The sequence below is a fragment of the Chiloscyllium plagiosum genome, unplaced genomic scaffold (genome assembly GCF_037043375.1).
Source record: "Chiloscyllium plagiosum isolate Xiang-an unplaced genomic scaffold, Cpla_swu_hap1 HiC_scaffold_28, whole genome shotgun sequence".
NCBI classification, from domain to species: Eukaryota; Metazoa; Chordata; class Chondrichthyes; order Orectolobiformes; family Hemiscylliidae; genus Chiloscyllium; species Chiloscyllium plagiosum.
Window position 1 is genome coordinate 47499805 of NW_028270166.1, and position 24935 is coordinate 47524739.

General features: G+C 43.6%; 1 protein-coding gene across 4 annotated transcripts in view; it reads right to left on the reverse strand.

Annotated features, from left to right (window-relative positions):
- The window catches only part of LOC122565144 (DNA-binding protein RFX2), a 143073-nt gene that overhangs the window by 86383 nt on the left and 31755 nt on the right, over window positions 1–24935 (reverse strand). Inside the window, exons 2-5 of one of the 4 annotated variants that reach the window (XM_087976183.1) lie at window positions 24700–24793; window positions 10882–11011; window positions 654–731; window positions 191–279 (exon numbers count right to left, since the gene is read on the reverse strand). In XM_087976183.1, coding sequence (XP_087832309.1) covers window positions 191–279; window positions 654–731; window positions 10882–11001 — 287 coding nt within the window. In that variant the 5' untranslated portion in view covers window positions 11002–11011; window positions 24700–24793. Of the gene's footprint in view, window positions 1–190; window positions 280–653; window positions 732–10881; window positions 11012–11282; window positions 11550–24699; window positions 24794–24935 lie in introns of those variants that run through there. The other 3 variants (XM_043720817.2, XM_043720815.2, XM_087976184.1) reach the window with 3 other exon arrangements.

The following is a 24935-nucleotide window of genomic DNA, read 5'->3' on the forward strand; positions in this document are numbered from 1 at the left end:
CCCCCTCACACTAGTTTAAATCCTCCAGATAAGTATAAATTATCATCTGTGGGATTTAAGAAGGATAGAAAAGTATTTAAGAGGCAAAAGTATTAAAGTGAATAAAGAGACGGCAGAGAATTGAGATTAAAAAGAGCTGCCAAGACGAATAGAAATGGCAACATTAGTTGATCAAATGTTGGTCACTTACATAGTCCCATTGGCGTAGACTGCATCCCCACCCTCCACATATTGAACTTGTGATGGATAAACATGTTGAACTGACTGCACCTGTTGAACCTAAAACAAATACAAAAAGTATTAACCAAACCAAGACTGGAATCTCGCAACACTCAGTATTTTATCAAGAACCCAGGCCATGTGCAAGTCAAGCTGCTTTTCAATCCCAAAGAGTTATCCATGTCACAACTGAGGGAGAATATCTTGGAAGGAGTGCCGGGGCACCTAATAAATCCTGGCACTGCAAAAGGGCAGAAAAGGGGAGACAGGAATTATTAAGAAGTCAACAAACTTTTGCATCCCTAAGCAACTCCATCATATTTTACCTCTGCACTAAAAGTCATGGGAAAGAAATCAAAATAGCAAGATGATCAAGAAAAAAAATTAGATTTGGCCACACTGCTGTCTCCTTCAGGTTTACCGCCCTTTCTTACCTGCTGCACTCTCTGAACCTGAAGTTGCTGTACCTGGCCTCCTTTCTGAGCAGAACCTGTTGCCTGGACCACCAGCCGCTGTGGGCAACAAAGAGTAAAGGTAAGCCACTGTCTCCTCCAATTATTTGTGAAGGATGCAAGGTTAAACTTTTCAGTTTGTTGGTCCAAGTGTAACTTGATTTTTTTAACAAATCTGAACTGTACCAATTATTCCAAGGCTAGGTGGGCCAACCAGCCATTCCTCAGCCTTTGTTAAATTCAAGACAACTCTTCATGGTCAATCTAGCTCTGATTTCTCAGTTTTGGTCATGAAAACATCTTTATTCTTCACAATTCTAAAATGCAGCTGCCACAGGTGCAATCAGGAGCACAAACTCATGACCATTGCTCCACTTTTAACTAACACCCCAATGTGCTCTGCTTTTAGGTTTACTTCAAGAACTGACCCCAGTCCTGATATATGGGGATGGATAAGTGTCATGAAACAAAGTTCTCACCCAGTTTAGTTGAGGTTTTAAATCAGTTTATCTGAAATGGATTAATACTTTTGTTTGGGAAATTTCAAATAAACATATTTAAACCTTGTACTAGAAAATCCCAATTCTTAGTGTCGATACCGCCTACCTACAATTAATCAATGAAAAGTGTAAAATTTCAGGCTGATTTGTCTAATTTCAGGATCAAATAGAAAGAGAAAGGAAGGGGAGAAAAGGGAGAGAGATGGGGGGAGGGAGAGACACGAGAGATGGGGGGAGGGAGAGACACGAGAGACGGGGGGGTGGGGAGAGGGGAGAAAGGAGGGGAGCGGGGGGGGAAGCAGAGGGGAGGGAGGGGGAAGAGAGGGGGCGAGAGACATGTGCACAGTGAGAGAGAGAGATACGCGCACAGAGAGAGACAGTGGCGTGCGTACCAACACACAGAGAGAGAGGCACGCACAAAGACAAAGACAGAGAGTGGCGCATGGACAAAGCGAGTGAGAGAGAGGCGCGCGCACAAAGGCAGAGAGAGAGGCACACAGAGAGAGAGAGTGGTGTGCATACAAAGATACAGAGAGAGGCGCGCACAAAGAAAGAGTGTGAGACACGCGCACAAAGACACAGAGAGAGACGCGCACACAAAAACAGAGAGAGTCAGAGAGAGAAGTGCGCGCACAGAGAGAGAGACACGCGCGCACAGAGGGAGGTGGGCATGCAAAGACGGAGGGAGAGAGAGTAGCTTGCACACAAAGGCAAAGAGGGAGAGAGTGGCATGCACACAAAGACGCAGAGGGCGAGGCGCGGGCACAAAGACGCAGAGGGCGAGGCGCGGGCACAAAGACGCAGAGGGCGAGGCGCGGGCACAAAGACGCAGAGGGCGAGGCGCGCGCACAAAGACGCAGAGGGCGAGACGCGCGCACAAAGACGCAGAGGGCGAGGCGCGCGCACAAAGACGCAGAGGGCGAGGCGCGCGCACAAAGACGCAGAGGGCGAGGCGCGGGCACAAAGACGCAGAGGGCGAGGCGCGGGCACAAAGACGCAGAGGGCGAGGCGCGGGCACTAAGACGCAGAGGGCGAGGCGCGGGCACTAAGACGCAGAGGGCGAGGAGCGCAGAAAGACGCAGAGGGCGAGGCGCGGGCACAAAGACGCAGAGGGCGAGGCGCGCGCACAAAGACGCAGAGGGCGAGGCGCGCGCACAAAGACGCAGAGGGCGAGGCGCGCGCACAAAGACGCAGAGGGCGAGGCGCGCGCACAAAGACGCAGAGGGCGAGGCGCGCGCACAAAGACGCAGAGGGCGAGGCGCGCGCACAAAGACGCAGAGGGCGAGGCGCGCGCACAAAGACACAGAGAGAGAGCGAGGCGCGCGCGCACAGAGAGAGTGCGAGGCGCGCGCGCACAGAGAGAGAGCGAGGCGCGCGCGCACAGAGAGAGAGCGAGGCGCGCGCGCACAGAGAGAGAGCGAGGCGCGCGCGCACAGAGAGAGAGCGAGGCGCGCGCGCACAGAGAGAGAGCGAGGCGCGCGCGCACAGAGAGAGAGCGAGGCGCGCGCGCACAGAGAGAGAGCGAGGCGCGCGCGCACAGAGAGAGAGCGAGGCGCGCGCGCACAGAGAGAGAGCGAGGCGCGCGCGCACAGAGAGAGAGCGAGGCGCGCGCGCACAGAGAGAGAGCGAGGCGCGCGCGCACAGAGAGAGAGCGAGGCGCGCGCGCACAGAGAGAGAGCGAGGCGCGCGCACAGAGAGAGAGCGAGGCGCGCGCACAGAGAGAGAGCGAGGCGCGCGCACAGAGAGAGCGAGGCGCGCGCACAGAGAGTGCGAGGCGCGCGCACAGAGAGAGCGAGGCGCGCGCACAGAGAGAGCGAGGCGCGCGCACAGAGAGAGCGAGGCGCGCGCACAGAGAGAGCGAGGCGCGCGCACAGAGGCAGAGAGGCGCGCGCACAGAGGCAGAGAGGCGCGCGCACAGAGGCAGAGAGGCGCGCGCACAGAGGCAGAGAGGCGCGCGCACAGAGGCAGAGAGGCGCGCGCACAGAGGCAGAGAGGCGCGCGCACAGAGGCAGAGAGGCGCGCGCACAGAGGCAGAGAGGCGCGCGCACAGAGAGAGAGAGGCGCGCGCACAGAGAGAGAGGCGCGCGCACAGAGAGAGAGAGGCGCGCGCACAGAGAGAGAGAGGCGCGCGCACAGAGAGAGAGAGGCGCGCGCACAGAGAGAGAGAGGCGCGCGCACAGAGAGAGAGAGGCACGCGCACAGAGAGAGAGAGGCACGCGCACAGAGAGAGAGAGGCACGCGCACAGAGAGAGAGAGGCACGCGCACAGAGAGAGAGAGGCACGCGCACAGAGAGAGAGAGGCACGCGCACAGAGAGAGAGAGGCACGCGCACAGAGAGAGAGAGGCACGCGCACAGAGAGAGAGAGGCACGCGCACAGAGAGAGGCACGCGCACAGAGAGAGAGAGGCACGCGCACAGAGAGAGGCACGCGCACAGAGAGAGAGAGGCACGCGCACAGAGAGAGAGAGGCACGCGCACAGAGAGAGAGAGGCACGCGCACAGAGAGAGAGAGGCACGCGCACAGAGAGAGAGAGGCACGCGCACAAAGACGCAGAGTGAGAGAGCAAGGCAGCGAGAGAGAGCCAGAGACGGAGGGAGGGAAACAGAGACAGCCAGAGAGACAGAGGGAGGGAGACAGAGACAGCCAGAGATGGAGGGAGAGAGAAACACACAAAAGAGATTGGAGCCATCAGTTATGACAAAAGGTTGGCCTCTGGAACAAGCCAACTCAAATTCAACATGAGTATCAAGAACTGCACTCAAGCACTCAAGGGTCAACATCCTGGGACATGCTACAATGGTACAGTGAGGATTTCAGTTCAGCACTATGATAGGAGAACTCTATGCTAAATATGACCAATGTTACACCGAGCATACCTGCTCTTTCACGACATCTACAATGTTGCCCGGTGCCAGTCTCTATCACTGTCAAAAGCTACTAACGTGCAACTTTCTCCTACATCTTTCAGCAACTCTCAAATAGCATAGGCCATGAACTGTACAGGCATTTTTGATTTATCTAAATAACAAAAAAAATAGAAACGACAACCATTTTATGACCCTCAAGCCTGGTCGTAGAGAGTCAGAGTTTAAATGTTTTCACAGAATACTTGTTCAAGCTGCATGCTGACATTCTATTCCAATTTTCGTACTGGAGATTTAAAGAAAGATTTAAATCAACACAACTCCATTTTCTGGTGGACTATTCCATATATGACATTTATGGAGTACATTTTCAAAACATTAATCTCAACAGATAAAAAAATTTAAAAATTCTATTGTTGCCCTTGGGTGGCTTGCTCGACTACTTGAGGTCAATTAAGAAACAATCGTGCTCATGTAAACTTTCCTTCCTGGTCCTTTGACCTGCCTGCAGCCTTTGGAACCATGACCACACCATCATTGTACAGCCCCTCTCCATCCTCCACTCTCCTCCAGTTGGGTGCGATTGCTCTTACCTGGTCCCATTTACCTCTGTCTGATCAGAGCAAGAGAATCCCCTAGAATGGCCCTGCCCCATAACATTACCCAGCAATCTATCCTTCACCCCTTCCTATTTCTCATCAACATGTCATTCCTCAGTGACATCATCTGAAGGCAGATGTGTCAGTTTTCACACATACGCTCACAGCATTGAGTTCTGCTTCCCCATCAGCTCTCTCAATGACTCCACAACTGACATCCAGTACAGAATGAGTAATAATCTCCTCCAAATAGTGTGAAGACTGAAGCCATTGTTTTGGGTCCCTGTTCCAACTTGACACTTTGGTTACTGACTTCCTCCTTCTCCCTGGCAACCCAGTCTGCTTTTAATCTTGGTATCAACAATTTGACAGATGAGCTTCCAGCCTCAAACAAGATGTTAAGATGATCTATTTCATTTCCTACATCAGCCCTCTGCTGAACTCTTTTTCATGTCTTCATTACCTCAAGACTGGACAATCCAATGCACTCCAACCTGGTCTCCGGAAACTTGACTTCTTCCATACTCTGCTTCTCATATTTCAACTCACATCAAGTCCTGTCCCTCTGTCATTCCTGTGTGCAATGATCTACACTGGTTACTGCTCATTCTCATCCTTTTTTTTTAAACCTACCATGGCCTTTACTTTCCCATCTGTAACTTCCTTCAGCCCCACAACCCTTTGAGACATGTGTGCTCCTCTAACTCTGGTCTCAGTTCCCACTTTAAAACTGCTCCGCCATCGGCAACTATGTTTTAAAACTCTGGAATAAAGAGTCACACACACACCGTCTTTGACATCTGGTTATTGCACTTAATATTTATATGGCTGTGTATTTTTCAACACTCTGGTAAACATGTTGGAATATTTTAATTCTTTCAGATATGCTATCCAAATACAGCATAATAGGATGTCTCAACATGCCTAACAAAGGATCATAAAGCAACACAGAAACTTAAAATTTTTAAAACTTTCACAGCTTGGGAGAATTTCTCAGTAGAACATTTCATGAGAACATGGAGTTATAAATTGAGTATTTTCAATAGCCACTATCATATGGACAATTTTTCAATTTTTGTTTTTGTGAAATGAGTCCAGATAGCTGTGACAGTGCAGTATCAGACTTTTAATCTGACGGTCCAGTGTTCAAATCCTTTGCAAATTATATAGCCCAGGCACAAACAACTCAGGCTTTAATAAAACAAACAACAGATGCCAAAGATCTCAAACAGACAGAAATTGCTGGGCAATTGTTTCATGAACAATTTTAGATAGGCAGCACAGTGGCGAAGAAGATTAAAACTACACTAGAAACTAAACAATAAAAAATAAAAAAAACGTTAAATAAAAAATAAAACAAGCAATTTGCAGCTGAACCACAAAAATGATGAGCCCAACTGCTTCACAAATGTTTTGAATTCAGTTGTGGATTGAGCAATGCTGGCAACATTCCACACTTGTGCACTTGCTCTACCTCTCTAATTGCTCTTTCTGAAGTAGCCCATCGATGTATCAAGTGAGGAATTGGCGTTTCAAAAGACATCTAATTAAGTGCAACATAATTGACTGGTTAGCAAAATTGAAACCCACAGGTTTAAAGTAAAAGTGACAGCATAGAAATTCACTAAGAGTAAGGGTGAAGTTGTTTTTCAGACTGGAATGAAGCATATAGTGACATTCTTGATGGATCCGATCTATGGCTTGGCCATTCACTTTTCAAGTTCACATGAAGGCTAAAACAGTACATACAGAAGCAGATTTTACTTCAGTGCTTAGAACAAGGTTATCTAGTCCGTTACGCTGAAAACGTGTTGCTGGAAAAGCGCAGCAGGTCAGGCAGCATCCAGGGAACAGGAGAATCGACGTTTCGGGCATGAGCCCTTCTTCAGGAATGAGGAAAGTTTGTCCAGCAGGCTAAGATAAAAGGTAGGGAGGAGGGACTTGGGGGAGGGGCGTCGGAAATGTGATAGGTGGAAAGAGGTCAAGGTGAGGGTGATAGGTCAGACTGGGGTGGGGGCGGAGAGGTCGGGAAGAAGATTGCAGGTTAGGAAGGCGGTGCTGAATTCGATGGATTTGACTGAGACAAGGTGGGGGGAGGGGAAATGAGGAAACTGGTGAAGTCCGAGTTCATCCCTTGTGGTTGGAGGGTTCCTAGGCGGAAGATGAGGCGCTCTTCCTCCAACCGTCGTTTTGTTGTGGTCTGGCGATGGAGGAGTCCAAAGACCTGCATATCCTTGGTGGAGTGGGAGGGGGAGTTGAAGTGTTGAGCCACAGGGTGGTTGGGTTGGTTGGTCATCTAGTCCGTTAGGTTATTATCTTGGAGCTTATTAAATTATTTTGAGCATCCAGTATTGTTGAAGGAAAATTGAAATTCAGCTGATTCAATGTTACTATTGAAACCTGGGGCATTAACTTTACTTATGCTGCACAATCCAAATTCAGATGAGTGTCCTGCACAGCAACTTAATCAAAGCCTAGGTCCTGAGAAAATACTGAGACCTACAAGGGAAAGCTTCAGAGGAAGCATGAACATGAGAACACAAAAGGACAAATACAGTATCAGCAGCAACATGTTGAAAGGGAAATTAATAGCTATATTGTAAAGAGTTCTCATAAATCCAGTAATTATTATTAAACAGATTCAAGGTTTCTCAATGAAAAAGTGTACACAAAATTTGGAAGTAAAATGAAGTGATAACCAGACCTTAAGTGTGTTGATCCAAGATCTCATTTTCAACAGCTAAACATATTTCAAAGTAAAACGTAAAGTTGCCATAGTCCCAGAGTACCACAGGTCTTCTCACTCAGAGAATTGACTAGTGGTAGTTCAACCTGAATAAGCATGTGGAGAAAGGACTTTTCAAAGATCCTAAAATGTGACGCAATGTCAAACTATGAGGAGGTAGAAAAATTTTTCTTCAGGATATTTGCTACACTGATGAAAGAGACCACAGGTAGCTGTCCCAACATGAATCTGCACTCTCAGTACTTGCAGTAGCAAGTACTAAAGGTTTTGTATAATGCTGCCATTAATGGTTGTCGTGAGCTTGAAGTAGCGCAGTCCATCTCATGCAGGGTTCACATTCAGTACCATTAGGAGGAGTTTGACCAAACAGCAAAGGGTGTTATTTCTGAATGAGGATAGTTTACACATTGGAGGGAGACTTGCAAGTGGTAGCATTCTTATGAACCTGGCGCTACTATTCTTTTAGGTAGTAGGAAGTGCTGTTGGAGGAAGCTTGACTAATTGGTGCAGAGCATCTTGTAGAAGATACACAAGGCTGTGCACAGTGGTGGAGGAAATAAGCAGGTAGATCGATGGTTCAGGTTCCAAATGAGCAGCAGCTTTATTCTGGATGGAGCTCCACTCATCCAAACAAAGAGAGAGCATTTCATCAGATTTCCGACTTCTGCCTTATATTACGGACTAGACCAAACCACCTCAAAAAGTATAATAAAGAAGATAACTTAGACTCCCACTTTGACTTACACTCTTGCATTTAAAAATAAGATAATGTGTTCCAGGTTGAAGCAAAACACACTTGATCAGAGATGAGAGTTAAAATACAAACAAAAGAAAGAAGAATTGGAATAACAACTCTATTGGAAAACTTAATACAATAACAGATTATTTAATTATTAAACAGCAACTGTTCAAATATAGTTACAGCCCATAAACACACCCTTGACAAAGGCAAATTCAGTAAAATAGAAGTTGTCTCACATGCAATTCTAGAGAACTCAAACTTCTAGCTGTGACAGAGAGGAATAACAGCTTCTACATTCAGCTTCAAGACACCAGCAACTTAAGGTTAAAATGCTCATTCTGTCAGAGCTGGACCCGCTCCCTTCCTGCTGCTTCTATTTTTCCAACTTGAAAAAAAAAACAAAGCTAGCTGGGTTCAGAGCAGACAGCTCTGCTCCAAGTTTACAAGGAGAAAGTGAGTCTGCAGATGCTGGAGATCAAAGTTGAAACTTTATTGCTGGAACAGCACAGCAGGTCAGGCAGCATCCAGGGAACAGGAGATTCGACGTTTCGGGCACAGGCCCTTCTTCAGGAATGAGCAGAGAGTGCTCATTCCTGAAGAAGGGCCTGTGCCCGAAACGTCCAAGTTTACAATACTTGCTTTACCAAAAAAAATCCATCTCATAACATGGCAGCACGGTGGCTCAGTTCTGGAGGCAAGTCCAGGACAGAGACCAGCGCGTGGACACAGCGACACCTCATGGTCTGAAGCCCAACAGGCATGAATTCAACAGAAAAGGACTATAATTGAAGTACTTTAAGGATACTTATCATTCTGGACTTTTAAAATTTTATTCCCATGCTAGTCTATTTTTTTCTACTAACACCACTTAAAATATCTGTTCCTAGGTACGCTGTACCTACAAATGCACCAACAGACGATGTTATAAACTTTGCACTCATTTGAGTGCATGCGACAATAAAGGCTATTCTAATTCAAAATTGCTTCTAGCCATTCCTCATCAACTACTCTAATCATAATTTTCTACCTTAAAAATATGCTGCCAATCTTCAGTCACCTATTCTCTATGACTATCTTAAACCTCCTGCAGAACGTGTGAAGGAGAAGAACTGAAGTTCATCTTCAGTCAGTTTTAGATTTATTCATGAAGTGAAATAATACAAGTGTATAGCTCAAACCCTACAATCACTGCATCAGTATCAATATGCACTCGTTTATATTCTGGAGTTATAAACAAAAAACAAACTACTGGTGAATCATCTTTTACAGGGGCCACTTCTAAATGATAACACTGTGACAAAACTGCTCCTTTAAAAACAGAGGTCATAAATGACAAACTCTGAAAAGTCTGGGGGTTGAAGGTTTTTAGGGACAATTTGTTTTTTTAATATTCATTCACAACTTGAGGGCATCACTGTCTAGACCAGCATTTATTGCCCACATGGCAGTTGTGAGTCAACCGCATTACTCTGGGTCTGGAGTCACATGTAGGCCAGACCAAGTAAGGATGGCACTAAAGGACATTAGTGAACCAGTGGGTTTTTCCAACAATTGACAATGAATTCATAGTCATCATTAGATTCGTAATACAAATTTTTTATTGACTGCAAATTCCATTATCTGCCATTGCGGGATTCAAACCTGGTTCCCCAGAACATTATCTGAACCTCTGGACTAACAATCTAATAATAATACCACAAGGCCATTGCCTCCCCCTAAATTTGATAATAGCTAACAGGTACTGTCTCAGGCAGAAGGCTTTCAAAAAAAAAACACTTGTACAAAAAAGGGGTGTGCCCAGTTCTCCCAGCTCAGCTTTTCTCCAGTTTGGTTAGTTTTTTTTAAGCAGTAGTGTAGAAAAGCTGCTGGACCCACAGAAGCAGGTCCAGGCTGCTACTCTCTCTGTGACTTCTATCCTGTAAAAACCTGCGTTTGATTATTCCTTTTGCGCCCAAGGGGCGTTTATGGGAATTGTTCTAAGTATTTGGAACAGCATTATTAAGTTGAGATGATTGTTGAGTTTTCAGAGAGGTTAAATTATTCGGTATTCTATTTTTTCTTGTTTGTGTCTCATTCAGTAATCTTGCAAATAATTTTTTTAAATAAAATTAAGTGGTTTGACCAGTGGCATTTCTCCTGGAATATCCACGTTACACCTGCTAAAACAACTAGCAAAGTTACAGTCTGGACTACCTTCTTGAAATGTTTTGAGGGGGTTGGCCTGGTCCATAACAATACTGCATTATTTCAGAGTTTTCTGCAAAGTAATATAAACTTCACCAGCTGAGGGAAACAGTTTCATGATTGGAAACCTGAGACACACATTGGGATTTTCCTTGATGAATCCATCAAAGCAAGAATCATTGCCCATAGACCAGAGAGAGTAAAAGTGCACATCCCTGTACCTGAAGACACAATCACCATTTATACATTTAACACTTTGTAAGAACCCTGCTGGTAAAGACTTGAAGAATAATTAGCGAAACACTTAAAGATTCATGGTCAAGAAGCACCTGAGCTTTTGGAATTGAACAGACCCTACAGAAACTATAAAAGGACTCTTAAGGCACAGAGTTCGGGTCCCTAACTCTTGACCAGGAGGCCCGGGTTCAAAGTCCCACCTGTACCAAAGGTGCGTAATAACACCCCTGAATAGGTTCATCAGCAAGTATGTAGAGATTAAGCAGTCTTATTTTCATATAACTTACAATTTTGACAGCACAGCTGTCTAACGGATGTCAGTGCCCAAGATACACACCTGTTGTGGTGCTGCCACTTGCTGTACCACAGCAGCAGCTTGCACAGATGGTGGACCGGCAGCGGACGTCCGCAGGGTGACAGTAGATGCCGGTTCGGATGCACCCTCTGAACTCTGCATGCTAGTTTCTCTGGAAAGACAAATAAGCCATTAGCAATGTTTTAACAGACTGCCCATGGATAACAGAATTGCTGAGATTTGCATCATTTATGGTCCAGAGACAGGTTCTGGACAATGAAACATTAAAAACTGCTTCCATCACTATTTAAATTTTGATTTGCAATTCCGACATCAAACTTTTCATTATAAAGTTTTCAAACAAAAGCTCACTTATTTTTCACAACCTTAATACCATAACAAAGTGTTTCACAGTCAATGATAGGCTTTTGAAATGTAGTCACCAATGTAATGTTCCTTGGCATGCAACTCGCAGGAAAAGGGTCACAAACATCAATGAGAGAAATGATTTAATCCTCTGTTTTGCTGTGTTGGTTGAGGGATGAATATTGACTGGTAGACAGTGAGTACACTTGGTCCAAACAGAAAGCACAACCGATCAGGCAGCATCCAAGGAGCAGGAGATTCGATATTTCGGGCATAAGTCCTTCATCATTCTAATTGCAACTAAATAATTACAAATTGTCAACACATAACGAGTTATAGAAAGACAGATCAGACAAAGAAAGAAAATGGTGTCATGAACAGAGGGAAAGACAATTTAGTGGTCCCTATCCACAGGGTTTGCTGATATGATCTTTTGCCAATTAGAACACAGCATCTCAAATCTTCCTTCTCCAGATATTTTCACTTATTTGCAGCAAGCACAGGGTGATTAGCTCATACTTATTGAAGACTTTAAATGAATAAATCAAAGAGATGGCTTACAGCAACTGCTAAGGAGAAATAAACTGCTTTCTTTGGGTTTAAATTGCTTTTAAAAACTGCAGAGAAAAAAAAAGGTCCATGCCTTCACAAGGTCTGATGGCTTCTACCTCAAACATTCATACCCACAAGTTGTTCAGTGACCTGAGGCAAATTACATTATTGTTGGCAGGCAGAGGCCTTGCTCATCGATAACTGGTCACCATATCACTGACCAATATGTTAGTGCTGCTAGCTGAATCTCCATTTGAACATAACCCCCACTGCCCCAGGTTCCAGGTCATCTGTAGCTAGGTTCCACCAATTCCCGCCCCCCCCCCCCCCCCAAACCCCAATTGAACATTAAAAACAGTAGTTTCAATGAGTGGCAGGTAACTTGATTTTAAAAAGTACAATAATCCTTCAACAATTCTTTGCTTAAGTAAAAAGTTCTTTCCCATTTCAGTCCACAAACAAGAACACAAAAAAAAAGGTAGGAGGTTTACAGCAGCAACTATGCAGCCATTACCTGCTTATTGACACTCAGTTTGGATTCTGCCAGGAAACCTGACCTCATCCAGCTTTTGTCCAACCATGGATAATACAGCTGAACTCCAAAGCTGAGTGTGACTGTGCATAGCATCAAGGCAGCATTTGAAACAACACGGCAAAGAGCCAGAGAAAAACTAGAATCACTGGAATTGGACTAACTCTCCTTTGGTCAGAATCAAACCTGACAAAAGGAAGTTGGTTGTTGGGAGGTCCAAGGGCATTGCTGCAGAACTTTCTCACGGTAGCGTTTTAAGCCCTTCTACAATATCAACTGCTTTAATTTACCACCTGTTGCAGAAACTCTTGAAGGACTGGCCAGAACCAGTATGTGGTGAAGACAAGGAGTTCCACCACTGTTTGCTTATGAAGGGAGAAACTCTCCAGGGTCATAGGGCCAAAACAAGATTTAGTTGCACTTATTGTAATGAGGCAAACCTTAGCGCTTTTTGCTCAAAGTATTCCTATAGATATTTTACATTGGTGTGGCTTCTACAATTATCATTGAGGTAACATCAGAGAAAGGAGGATTGGTGGCGATGAACTAGCACAAAGAATACTTACCCAGTATCACAAGGAGAAAAAAATCCATAAGATCCAGAGGGGGAAAAGAAATAATTAAGCAAGGGGCAAGGAAGTTTAGCACTTTAAGAGCATTAATGTTTTAAGACACAGTCAGTCAGCAGAGATATGACTAAGAACGAGAGGTGGGAGCTGGAGTGGGGAGCGAGAGGTGGTAACTGCTTTGAAAGCAGCAAAACAAAAAGTTCAGTATTGCAAAGGGTCAAACTTAATTCAGAAGATGTTTAGAGGCACTGGGGCAAATGTGTGCTAGGACAGAAAAGCAAATCACATGTTGAAAACATAGGCCTTTATGAAGGAGGCCTTATGTAGAAGGTGCAACTGAAGGTGACAGGTACTCAAATTGAAGATTCCAAGGATTAAAAGGAACTATGAAAAATGGCACTAAGACCAGAAGTGAACTAGCTCTCTCTTCTTACAAAAAGCATCACTATTATCAACTCAAGACTGCAGATGCAGCTACAAGGAACAGTGAAAAGGTCTTACAAGAAATTTAGACTGAGGCTACAGAATTGGGAGGACCTCAATTCAATCTGAAAACCAAGTACATTTAAAGAATTCTAATGGAAGAGTGTAGCAGGACAGAAGTCAGTCAATTCTGACAGATTGCGGAGCAGCGAATGTAATGCCACTATTTAAAAAGGAACGAAAGAGAGAAAACAGAATTACAGATCAGTGATTCTGGTGTCAGTAAAAGGGAAGATGCTGGAGTCCATTATAATGAATTTTATAGCAGAGCACTTCGAAAACAGCCGTAGAATCAGACACCGTCAGCTTGGGTTTGCAGATGGGAAAATATGATTGGCAAATATAGAATTCAAGGATTACTTAGTAAGTTTGATCACGGTGATCTGATGGACGTGGCTAACTTGGACTTTCTGAAGGCTTTCATCAAAGTTCTATATAGAGTCATAGAGATGTACAGCTTGGAAACACACCCATCAGTCCAACTCATCCATGCCAACCACATATCCTAAATTAATCTAGTTCTATTTCCCAGCATTTGGGCCGCATCCCTCTAAACCTTTCCTGTTCATGTACCCATCCAGATGCCTTTTAAAAGTTCCAATTATACTAGCCTCCACCACTTCCTCTGGCAGCTCATTCCATACACGTACCACCTTCTGCTTGAAAACATTGCCCCTTAGGTCCCTTTTATATCTTTCCCCTCTCAACTTACAACTATGCCCTCGAGCTTTGGGCTCTGCTACGCTTTGGGGAGGAGGGGAACACACCTTAGCTATTCCCCCTATCTATGCCCCTCATTATTTCATCAACTTCTTATAGAAGATCACCCTGCAGTCTCCACACTCCGCGGAAAGTAGACCGAGCCTATTCAGACTCTCCCTGTAGCTCAAATCCTCCAACCCTGACAACGTCCTTGGAAATCTTTTCTGAAGCCTTTCAAGTTTCACAACATCCTTCTGAAAGGAAGAATAGAATTGCACGCAATATTCCAAAAGTGGTCTAACCAATGTTCTGTACAGCCGCAAAATGACCTCCCAACTCCTGTACTCAATACTATGACCAATAAAGGAAAGCATACCAACGCCTTCTTCACTATCCTGTCTACCTGCAACTCCATTTTCAAGGAGCTATGAACCTGTACTCCAAGGTCTCTTTGTTCAACAACACTCCCTAGGACTTCACTATTTAGTATATAAATCCTGCCTTGATTTGCCTTTTCAAAATGCAGCACCTCATATTTATCCAAATTAAACTCCATTTGGCCCATCTGATCAAGATCCCGTTGTATTCTGAGTTAATCTTCTTTCGCTGTCTACTACACCTCCAATTTTGGCGTCATCTGCAAACATTCCTCTTACGTTTACATCCAAATCACTTATATAAATGAAGAAAAGCAATGGACCTAGTATCAATTCTTGTGGCACACCAATGGTCACAGACCTCCAGTCTGAAAAGCTTTTCTCCACCACCCGTCTTCTCCCTTCCATATAAAGAGATTAATGCACAAAAGTAAACAGCATAGGCTTAAGAGTAGTGTATTGAAATGAAAAGGAATGTGTTAGCAGACAGGTAACAGAAGGAATGAATAGGCCTTTTACTGAATAGTAGGCAGTGACAAGTGAGGTACCATAGGGATTGGTGAATAGCCCAACTACAGCCGAACAGCATGTGTTAATGACTTAAATGAAGGAACTCAATGTAATGTTGCCAACCGTTCCAGATGAGACAGCTGGGTGGAAAGGTGAGCTGTAAGGAGAATGCAGATATGTTGCAGTATTATTTGGGCAGGCTGAGTAGGTGGGCAAAAACATAGCAGATACAGTATAACGTGCATCAATGTAAGGTTATTCACTTTGATTGCGAAAATGAGAAGGCAGATTATTATTGCTTGGCAGTAAATTGAGAGGGGAGGGAACATTCAATGACACCTGGGTGTCCTCGTGCACCAATTGTTCAAAGTAAGTAGGTGCAGCACGCAGTAAAGAAGTAAATTGTTATGTTGGCCTTCACAGCGAAAGGATTAAAGTACAGGAACAATATGTCTTACTGCAATTACAGAGGACATTAGTGAGGTCACACCTGGAATATCGCTTGCAGTTTCAGTCTCCTTATCGGAGAAAGGATGTTATTGCTGATGAGGGAGTGCACTAAAGTTACTAAATTGATACCTGGATGGCAGGACTGACCTATGAGGATAGATTGAATTGGTTAAGATTTCATTCACTGGGAGTTTGGAAAATTGAGGAATTGTTATGCACGGGATCAGGCCAGACCCATCAAAACATTTCAAGAAAGTACCACAGACCCTAACTGTGCTAGTTATTTTAAGCAGGTGTAGCCAAAGTGCAGCACCTCACACTAACCCAGATTAAACTCCATCTGCCAATACTCCACCCATAGCTGCAACTGACCTATATATCCCGCTGTATCGTTTGACAACCGTCTACACTATCCACAACTCCACCAATCTTTGTATCGTATGCAAACTTACTAACCCACTCATCCACATTTCCACCCAAGTCATACATATATATTACAAACATCAGAGATCCCAGTACTGATCCCTGCAGAACACCACTAGTCATGGATCTTCAGCCAGAAAAACACCCTTCCCCCCACTACTTTCTTTTACAGGCAAGCCAATTCTGAATCCAAATGGCCAAGGCACCAGAGATCCCAGGCATTTTAATCTTCTGGATGAGCCTACCATGAGCGACCTTGTTGAAAGCCTTACTAAAATCTACGTAGGCAACATCACTGCTCTACCCTCATGGAAGTTTTCGTGGAGGTCGTGATTAATCAAGTTCATAAGACATGACCTGCCCTGCACAAAGCCACACTGACTGCCCCTAATTAAATCATGCTTTGCCAAATGCACATAAATCCTATCCCTCATAATTCTCTGCAACAGTTTCCCAACCAGTGATGTGAGACTCACTAGTCTATTGTTTCCTGGACTATCCTTATTTTCCTTCTTGAACAGAGGAACAACATTAGCTACTCGCCAGTCCTCTGGGTCCTTTCCAGGGGCTAGTGAGGGTACAAAAATCTTGGTCAAGCCCCCCCACAATCTCCTCTCTTGCCTCTCTCAATAAGCAGGGGAAAATATCATCAGGCTCTGTGGAGATATCCACCTTAATATACTTTAGAGACCTGATATCACTTCTTTCTTGATCTCAAAATGCCCTAGCATATTAGCATTGCTCCAGACGAATCTCACTGTCCTCCACAACCCTCTTCCGGGTGAATACCAACACAAATGACCCACATTTGAGTGGTCCTACCTTCTCCCTAGTTATCCTCTTGTTTTTACATGTATGTTTAGAATGCCTTGGGATTCACATTAAAGCTATTTGCCAGGGTCATGTCTTGGCCCTTTCTTGTCTCCTAATCCCCTCAGAGTTTGTTCCTGTGTTATGTTCCTCAAGGGCTCTATCCGATTTTAGCTTCCTAAACTATACACAAGCTTCCTTCTTTTTCTTGACCAGATTTGTAATTTCCCCAGACATTCATCCTTTCCTACACCTTAATAGCCTCGCCCTTCTCACGAGCAGGAACACACTGTCTCTTGTTGTCTCATTTTTGAAGGGTTCCCACAGCCATCTGTGACCTGTGAATATCCCTCCCAATCAACATTTGAAAGCTCTTATCTAATGCCATCAAAATTGGCCTTCCTCCAAATTAGAACTTGGACTTTTAGCTGTTTTTTGGATTTTGCTCTCTCCAGCAATTCTCCCAGTTATTGAATTATTCAAGGGACCCCAGTCAAAAAATAAATCAAAGTCTCCAGTGATCTGCAGAAACGGTTTGCATTGACCAGTGACTTTAGAGTTCAAGCAAAGTATACAGTCCTACATGCCTGTTATACAATCCACCATCCAAGGATTTCATGAAAGTCTAGTATTCCTTGGTGAAGGGATTATCAAACTGGTAAATTACAATTTGTTTATTTTCTTCAATTTATTCCTTATCTTTGTCAGTCTGTAAATGTGAGAATTGGGGTTTACATTCAAGAAAGATTGGGTTCAGACTGCAGAAACTAGATTGCTTGCAGTTCAACTGTGTTACGAATCCAGTGATCATGAGGCTGATTTGATTTGACTTGCTATGCAATGTTAAAAGTTTAATTTGGAATATCTCTCTGAATATTAGTATAACAGTAAAGGATTAAACTGCACAGACGGAACATTCTGGAAGTGGGTGGGGACCTTCATGCAGGAAGGCAGATGACTCCCACTCCATTTAGACAGTCATTTGTTACTACTCCCCAACTATTATCTAATTAATCTATCATCTAGCCTCCTTCATTCAGAAATACTTTCCTTGCCATCCCCCAGACAATCAGGTTCACTTGCATGATCATCCCCAATTCTGAAGCCCATCACACCTCCATTGTCTGGGGAAATAGCAGAGCCAGAACTCGTTTGCAGCGCCAACCTGAAACTAGGAAATATCACACCTACATCGCCTTGGGGAATCAAGGAGTCAGGAAATCGTCTGCATAACGATTCCCCAGGATTGGGGCATTTACATTTGCATCATCTCAGAGGATGATCTCATCCCCACCATAGTATCAGTGATAAAGTGATTATTTTTTTTTTGGGGGGGGGGGGGGAGGGTTATCTGTGAGCATTACTAACTGACCCGTATAAAAGGGAATTATTTTCTTTGTCCAAGGTCTCTCTTTTGACTCGACTTCGCACACCTGCTAGAAGGGGGTCACCTAGCTTGTACAAGCTATAATAAACTCTAACTGATTACAGATGTTGGTGTGTGCAAATTGCATCTCGAGCGTGAAACCTCAGGAAAAAGAACCTAACAGCTATCCCTGTCTCATAACCAGTGGTAGTGAAGTTCTTTAAATATCCCTTACCTTGTACCACATAAAAGACAACAAATGACTGATCTGGGAAAACGCTACATCTTAACATCCTTAGGTCAGAAGTGGGAAGTTCGCCAATTACATAATTTTCACTAGCTCATGCCCATGCGCAGCACCGTTTAGGCATGGGCTAAATGACCATTACTTGGACTGCCGCAGTGTTAAGGATTTAGATGGAAAGGAATTTGGTAAGTGCACACAAGAAAATTTTACTTTGACCTACTCTTGGGAAATAAGGCAGGGCAGGTGACTGTGATGTCAGTGAGGGAGCACTTTGGGCCAAGTGACCATAATTCTATTAGTTTTAAAATAGTGATGGAAAAGGATAGACTGAATCAAAAAGCTGAAGTTCTAAATTGGAGAAAGGCTTTTTTTTTTTTAAAAACGGTATCAGGCAAATACTTTCAAAAGCTGATTGGGGGCAGATGTTCACAGGTAGAGGGATGGCTGGAAAATTTGAAGCCTTCAGAAATAAGATAATTAGAGCCCAGAGACAGCATATTCCTGTTAGGGTGTAAGGAATGCTGGATGTCTAAAGAAATTGAGGATTTGGTTAAGAAAAGAAGGAAGCCTATGTCAGGTATAGTCAGGATAGTTCGAGTGAATCCTTAGAAGAGTATAAAGGCAGTAGGAGTATACTTAAGAGGAAAATCAGGAGGGCAAAAAGGGACATGAAATAGCTTTGGCAAACAGGGCTAAGGAGAATCCTAAGGGTTTTTACAAATACATTAAGGGTAACTAGGGAGAGAATAGGGCCCCTCAGATCAGTGGGGCGGCCTTTGTGTGCAGCCACAGGAGATGGGAGAGATCCTAGACCAGTATTTTGCATCAGTATTTACTGTAGAAAAAGACATGGAAGATATAGAATGTAGGGATATAGATGGTGACACCTTGAAAAATGTCCATATTACAGACGAGGAAGAGCTGGATATATTGAAACGCATAAAAGTAGATAAATCACCAGGACCGGAGATATTTGTATCATCAATTGTCACAGGTGAATTACCAGTATTTAGGAAAGGTGGTAAGGACAAGCCAGGGAACAATAGAGCAGTGAGCCTAACATCGGTGATGGGCAAGTTGTTGGAGGGAATCCTGAGGGACAGGACGCACATGTATTTGGAAAGGCAAGGACTGATTAGGGATAATCAACATGGCTTTGTGCGTGGGAAATCATGTCTCACAAACTTGATTGAGTTTTTTTGAAGATGTAACAAAGATGATTGATTAGGGCAGAGTGGTGGATATGATCTATATTGATTTCTGTAAGGCGCTCAACAAGATTCCCCATAGGAAACTGGTTAGCAAGGAATGGAATACAAGGAGAACTAGCCATTTGGATACAGAACTGGCTCAAAGGTAGAAGAGGGTGGTATTGGAGGGTCACTTTTCAGTCTGGAGGCCTGTGACCAGTGAAGCGCCACAAGGTTCGGTTCACTACTTTTCATCATTTATGCTCATATCCAAATCATTTATGTAAGAGGTATAATTGGTAAGTTTGCAAATGACACGAAAATTGGAGGTGGAGTGGACAGTGAGGAAGGTTACCTCAGATTACAAAGGGATCTTGATCAGGTTGGCCAATGCGCGCAGGAGTGGCAGATGGAGTTTAATTCAAATAAATGTGAGGTGCTGCATTTTGGGAAAGCAAATCTTAGCAGGACTTATACACTTAATGGAAAGGTTCTAGGGAGTGTTGCTGAACAAAGACACCGTGGAGTGCAGTTTCATGGCTCCTTGAAAGTGGAGTCGCAGATAGATAGGATAGTGAAGGCGGCGTTTGGTATGCTTTCCTTTATTGGTCAGAGTATTGAGTACAGGAGTTGGGAGGTCATTTGCAGTTGTCCAGGACATTGGTTAGGCCACTTTTGGAATATTGCATGCAATTCTGGTCTCCTTCCTATTGGAAGGATGTTGTGAAAGTTGAAAGGATTTAGAAAAGATTTACAAGGATGTTGCCAGGGTTGGAGGATTTGAGCTATAGGAAGAGTTTGAATAGGCTGGGCTGTTTGCCCTGGAACATCGGAGGCTGAGGGGTGACCGAATAGATGTTTATAAAATCATGAGGGGCATGGATAGAGTAAATAGACAAAGTCTCTTCCCTACAGTGGGGGAATCCAGAACTACAGGGCATAGGTTGAGGGTGAGAGGGGCAAGATATAAAAGAGACCTAAGGGGCAATTTTTCACAGAGGGGGGTGCATGAATGGAATGAGCTGCCGGGGAAGTGGTGGAGGCTGGTACAATTACAGCATTTAAAAGGTATCTGGATGGGTATTTGAATAGGAAGGGTTTAGAGGGATATGGGCCAAGTACTGGCAAAAGACACTAGATTAGGTTAGGATATCTGATCAACATGGATGAGTTGGATCAAAGAGTCTGGTTCCATGCTGTATGTCTATGATCTTAACTGGGGGATAAGTTACCCAAGCAGGTAAGCTATGTTGGAGTTGTATAGAACTCAGACCATAGCGAGACTACTGACTGTATTCTGGACCCCGCATTATAGGAAGGACTTGAGTACATTGGACAGGCTGCAGAGGAGATTCAACATGATACTGCCCGGGAATGGAGGGCTGCAGGAGACTGTTGGTGTTAGAACAAAACTGTTGGTATACAACTATTTTTCATTCAAATCGTTGGACATGGATATTGCTGGCTTCCCAGTATTTCTTGCCCATCCCAGTGAGCTGCCTTCGTGAACCACTGCAGTTCACATCTGTAGATAGACCCACAGTGCCCTTTGGGAGGAAACTCTGGAATTTTGACCAAGTGTAACTGAAAGAATGATGATTTATTTCCAAGTCAAGATGGTGAGTGGTTTGGAGGGGAACTTGCAAGTGGTATTGTTCCCATCTTCCTGTTGCACTTGTCATTTTTGATGGAAGTGGCTGTGGGTTTGGAAGGTGCTGTCTGAAGAGCTTTGTTGAATTTCTGCAGTGCATCTTGTAGGTAATACACATGCTGTTAGTGAGTAGTGGTGGGAGAGGGAGTGGAAGCATGTGAACATGGTGTCAATCATGCAGGGCTGCTTGTCCTGAATGGTGTCAAGCTTCTTGCGTCCAGACAAGTGGGAAGTATTCCATCACATATCTGACTTGTGCCTTGTAGACAGTGGCCAGGCTTTGGGAAGTCAGGTGAATTACTCAGTGCAGTCTCCTACTGTCACTCGAATTGGGTCAGAGGGAAACAAATTCTTGGGTAGTAACTCTAATTCAGAGAAGTTGATAGGAATATTACTTGCCTTAGTGGGTGTTCAAATGTTTGAGGATAAACAGAATTACTTTTGAGACCAAATAAACTAGGCTTATGATCTCAATGGTTCAGTACTGCGAAGATTGTTCCCTTGACGGAAGGGCCTGTTGGAGTGTAACCTGATAGATGGACAAAGTTAAAAATCACACTGAGTCCAACACCAGCACCCCCACATCCAATTAAGGAGTCAGCCATTTAGGCCTTGGAAAAAAAGGAGACATCTGTTTACTCCAAAAAGTTGTAAATCTAATTTTGTCTTGTATATAACTCTGACAAAGGGCAGATTTCCAGGTAATAAAAACAATTAAGTAGGAGGTTAGCAGAGACAGGTGGAAATGTGATAGATTATCTGTGACCTTGCAGAATGGTGCAGCTGTCTTGATATGCCAAATGGCTTGTCTTATCACCTTAACCAAAAATATTCAGTCATCTGTTCCTCACAAGTCTACATTGCCATCATGTGAGCAATTTGAGATGTATTATATCGATAATATCTGTTTCCATGATCACTTTAAGGATCATCACTAAACTGACTGGTATTAGCTCCAAATTTATCCCCATATCAGCCCAAACTCTAAAGTATACTGTGTCCTCTGGCTGTATTACAATAACTCAAGATACCTTGAGCAAATGCCTCAACAAAAAAGTTTGTATTAAGCGCAACACAACTAATTGCAATGAGGTAAACAGTTAATTTTGTTGCAGAAAAAAATAAGTATATACAAAATACTGTACATAAAAGTCCAATTCAGAGTTTGGCGGGGGGGGGGGGGGGGGCCGCAAGACTGACATCCTGGGAAAATCTGGGACTTTCCTTACACTATATATTTGGTACCTATTGTCAAATTGTTGTTCCTGCTGGGTTGGATATTCTAAACATGTAAACAAAACTACTTGCACAGATTAGAAGCATTTATTAAAAATAGGCCAAGAAACAAACTTTTCTGTCAGTGGTACTCAAGCTTTGGCCCTGCGAATCGATTTAATTTGCTGAGAGTAAAGTGAAAATCTTTACAACAAGATGATTACAGAATAGAAAAGTTAAGCATGCATTAGAATATCATTTTCAGAGCCAGATTTTTGAAATGCCTAGTTAAAAATCAGTACACTCACACACCCAAACTGCTCAGTTCAGAGGCAGTTAGGTCAGAGTTTCCAGCCCTTCCTTTTAATAAAGGAGGGAGCTCTGGATTTCTAAAAGGAGATTCTACTCAGGGTTCCCTCAAAAATGCACCAATACTTAGATTCCAAATTTTCTGCAGCACAGAACTGAGAGAGAAAGTCAAACTACACCTCTTTTTCACAGCAGTCAGATATCATATTCTGAAATTCAAAGATTTTGGTTCTTGGGCAGCTACAGTCAAAGCACAAGTATACGAGGTAAATGTGATGTTAGGATGCCAGGGAGGTTGCCTGGAGGGGATGGTGCCAGGGGTAGGATGCCAGGTGGAAGGGTGCTGTATGCCAAATGAGTAGAGTATAGGGTGTCAGTTAATTAAGGTGCTGAATGAGTAGAGGGCAGTGCCAAGTGGATAGGGTGCAGGTTAGCAGGTCAGGTCATGCAATATTTAGGGCAGGTTGGAGTGCATGGGAGAAATTGGGTCTTCTGGTAGGATGTAGAGCAGGTTAAAGTTTGGAGGGTGCAAGTTGGGGTTGATGAGCCAAGTATGAGGGGAGCTGAATTGTTCATCAGGAGTTGGACAAAGTATTAAATACCTAACTTTTCCTCAGTACGTAAATATTTTACACCATTTCATTATAACTTTCCAATTTAAATGGAGACTCTCAAAGTGTAGAAAAGCTGCCCAGTGGAAAACTCAATTTCCCAGGCATATCCTTTAGTGTTTTACAATGGAGACTGCACAAGGTGCAAGTGCGTAAATTCTATTCTAATTGGCAAAACAATTGTCTGTGCAGTGGAAAATTCAGGCCCATATTCTTAATGCTATTCAAATTTCCCCAGATTTACCCATATGCATGATAAAAGAGAGACATCAGAAATTACTATTACAAAATACAATCAGGCATACAACTCCTACAAACCCATGATCTGCATGGTGCATCACAGCTTTTTATAACCAATTGTGATGAGATACTTGCTCAGTACCAGGATTAAAGATATCACCAAAAGTAATTTTGGTATAATGTATTTGTGTTGCAATTTTAACATACTATTGATGACCTGATCTTCATATTCATAACCTACATAGAATTCAGCTCTGTGAAATGTTGTCAGCATATGACTCTCAATCCCACATTTGACCAGAAACATTATACTTTCTCCACCTATTCCTTGCCCAATTCCTGTGATGGGGCATGCAAAACCAGAGACACACAAATTACCAGAAGGTTGGGCTTTGAAGTATCCTGAATGCATTCAAAACAAAAGCTGCCAGTATCAAAACAGGTTTCATAGGTTTATGAGCTCTTCCTTACGACATGTTTGAAAGAGGACAAAGGTTGGAGTAAATCCAAATCTGTACAAGTGAATAATGCTCAATACAGAGAAAGATCAAGAAGTAACTGTCAGTGAGTGAGTATATTCAACGACCCAAATTCAATCTGCCAGTAGCCGTCCCAAAGGCAAAACATGGCACGCATTAATCTGGCAATGAAAATTTACAATATGGACTGTCATTTTAAGACAGATCAAAGTCGATTTGGAGTCTTGACAGCTTTTGCACATCATGACAGGGTTAAGAGATGTGAAAACAAAACTGCAGTAAGACAGCATCCTTCTTTTGTATCCAGTGTTATCAGTAATGATACAGTAAGTTGACCATGAATCACATATTGAAGAAGTCTGAAGGGTTACTGCAGCAGTCAGACACACTGGTTACATATTAACAGCTACGACACCTTGCTGTCTATGCACAATTCACTCAGTATAGCTCAAAAGAACACCTAGAGAAGGCTACATAGCTACCCAATACAATACCATGATGGTCATGACTATATTAGCAATTTCCATTGACTAAATCAGGCAAAACGTTAAAACTTTACAGAGGTTTTGTCAGCAATTTAAATGTCATAAGCTATGGTTGAAAGGTTTTGTCAGCCAATTTCCTCATGTCATGCACGTGTTTTCTAACAGACAGGAAACCACACTGTCGACAGCCATCCAAAGTAGTCATCACCGAATGGTTAAACAATAGCAGGTCAAATCGGCCCATTGTGTCCGTGCTGCCTTTTAGAAGAGTTCACTGCATGCCAATTCCCCACCTTCTCCCTATTTCAGCCAACAAATGGTCTCTTTTCAAGTAATCCAATTCCCTCTCGAATGAAAAGAAAGTGCTGGAGAAACTCAGCACAGCATCTGTGGAGAGAGAAACAACATTAACATTCAGTCCAATGACTTTACGACTGAAGGGAGCTGGAAAATTACGATTTTGTGCTTTTGATAAAAGGGGGGTGAGGGGGGGTGGAGTGAGTGGAACAGACAATAATCACGATGGAGG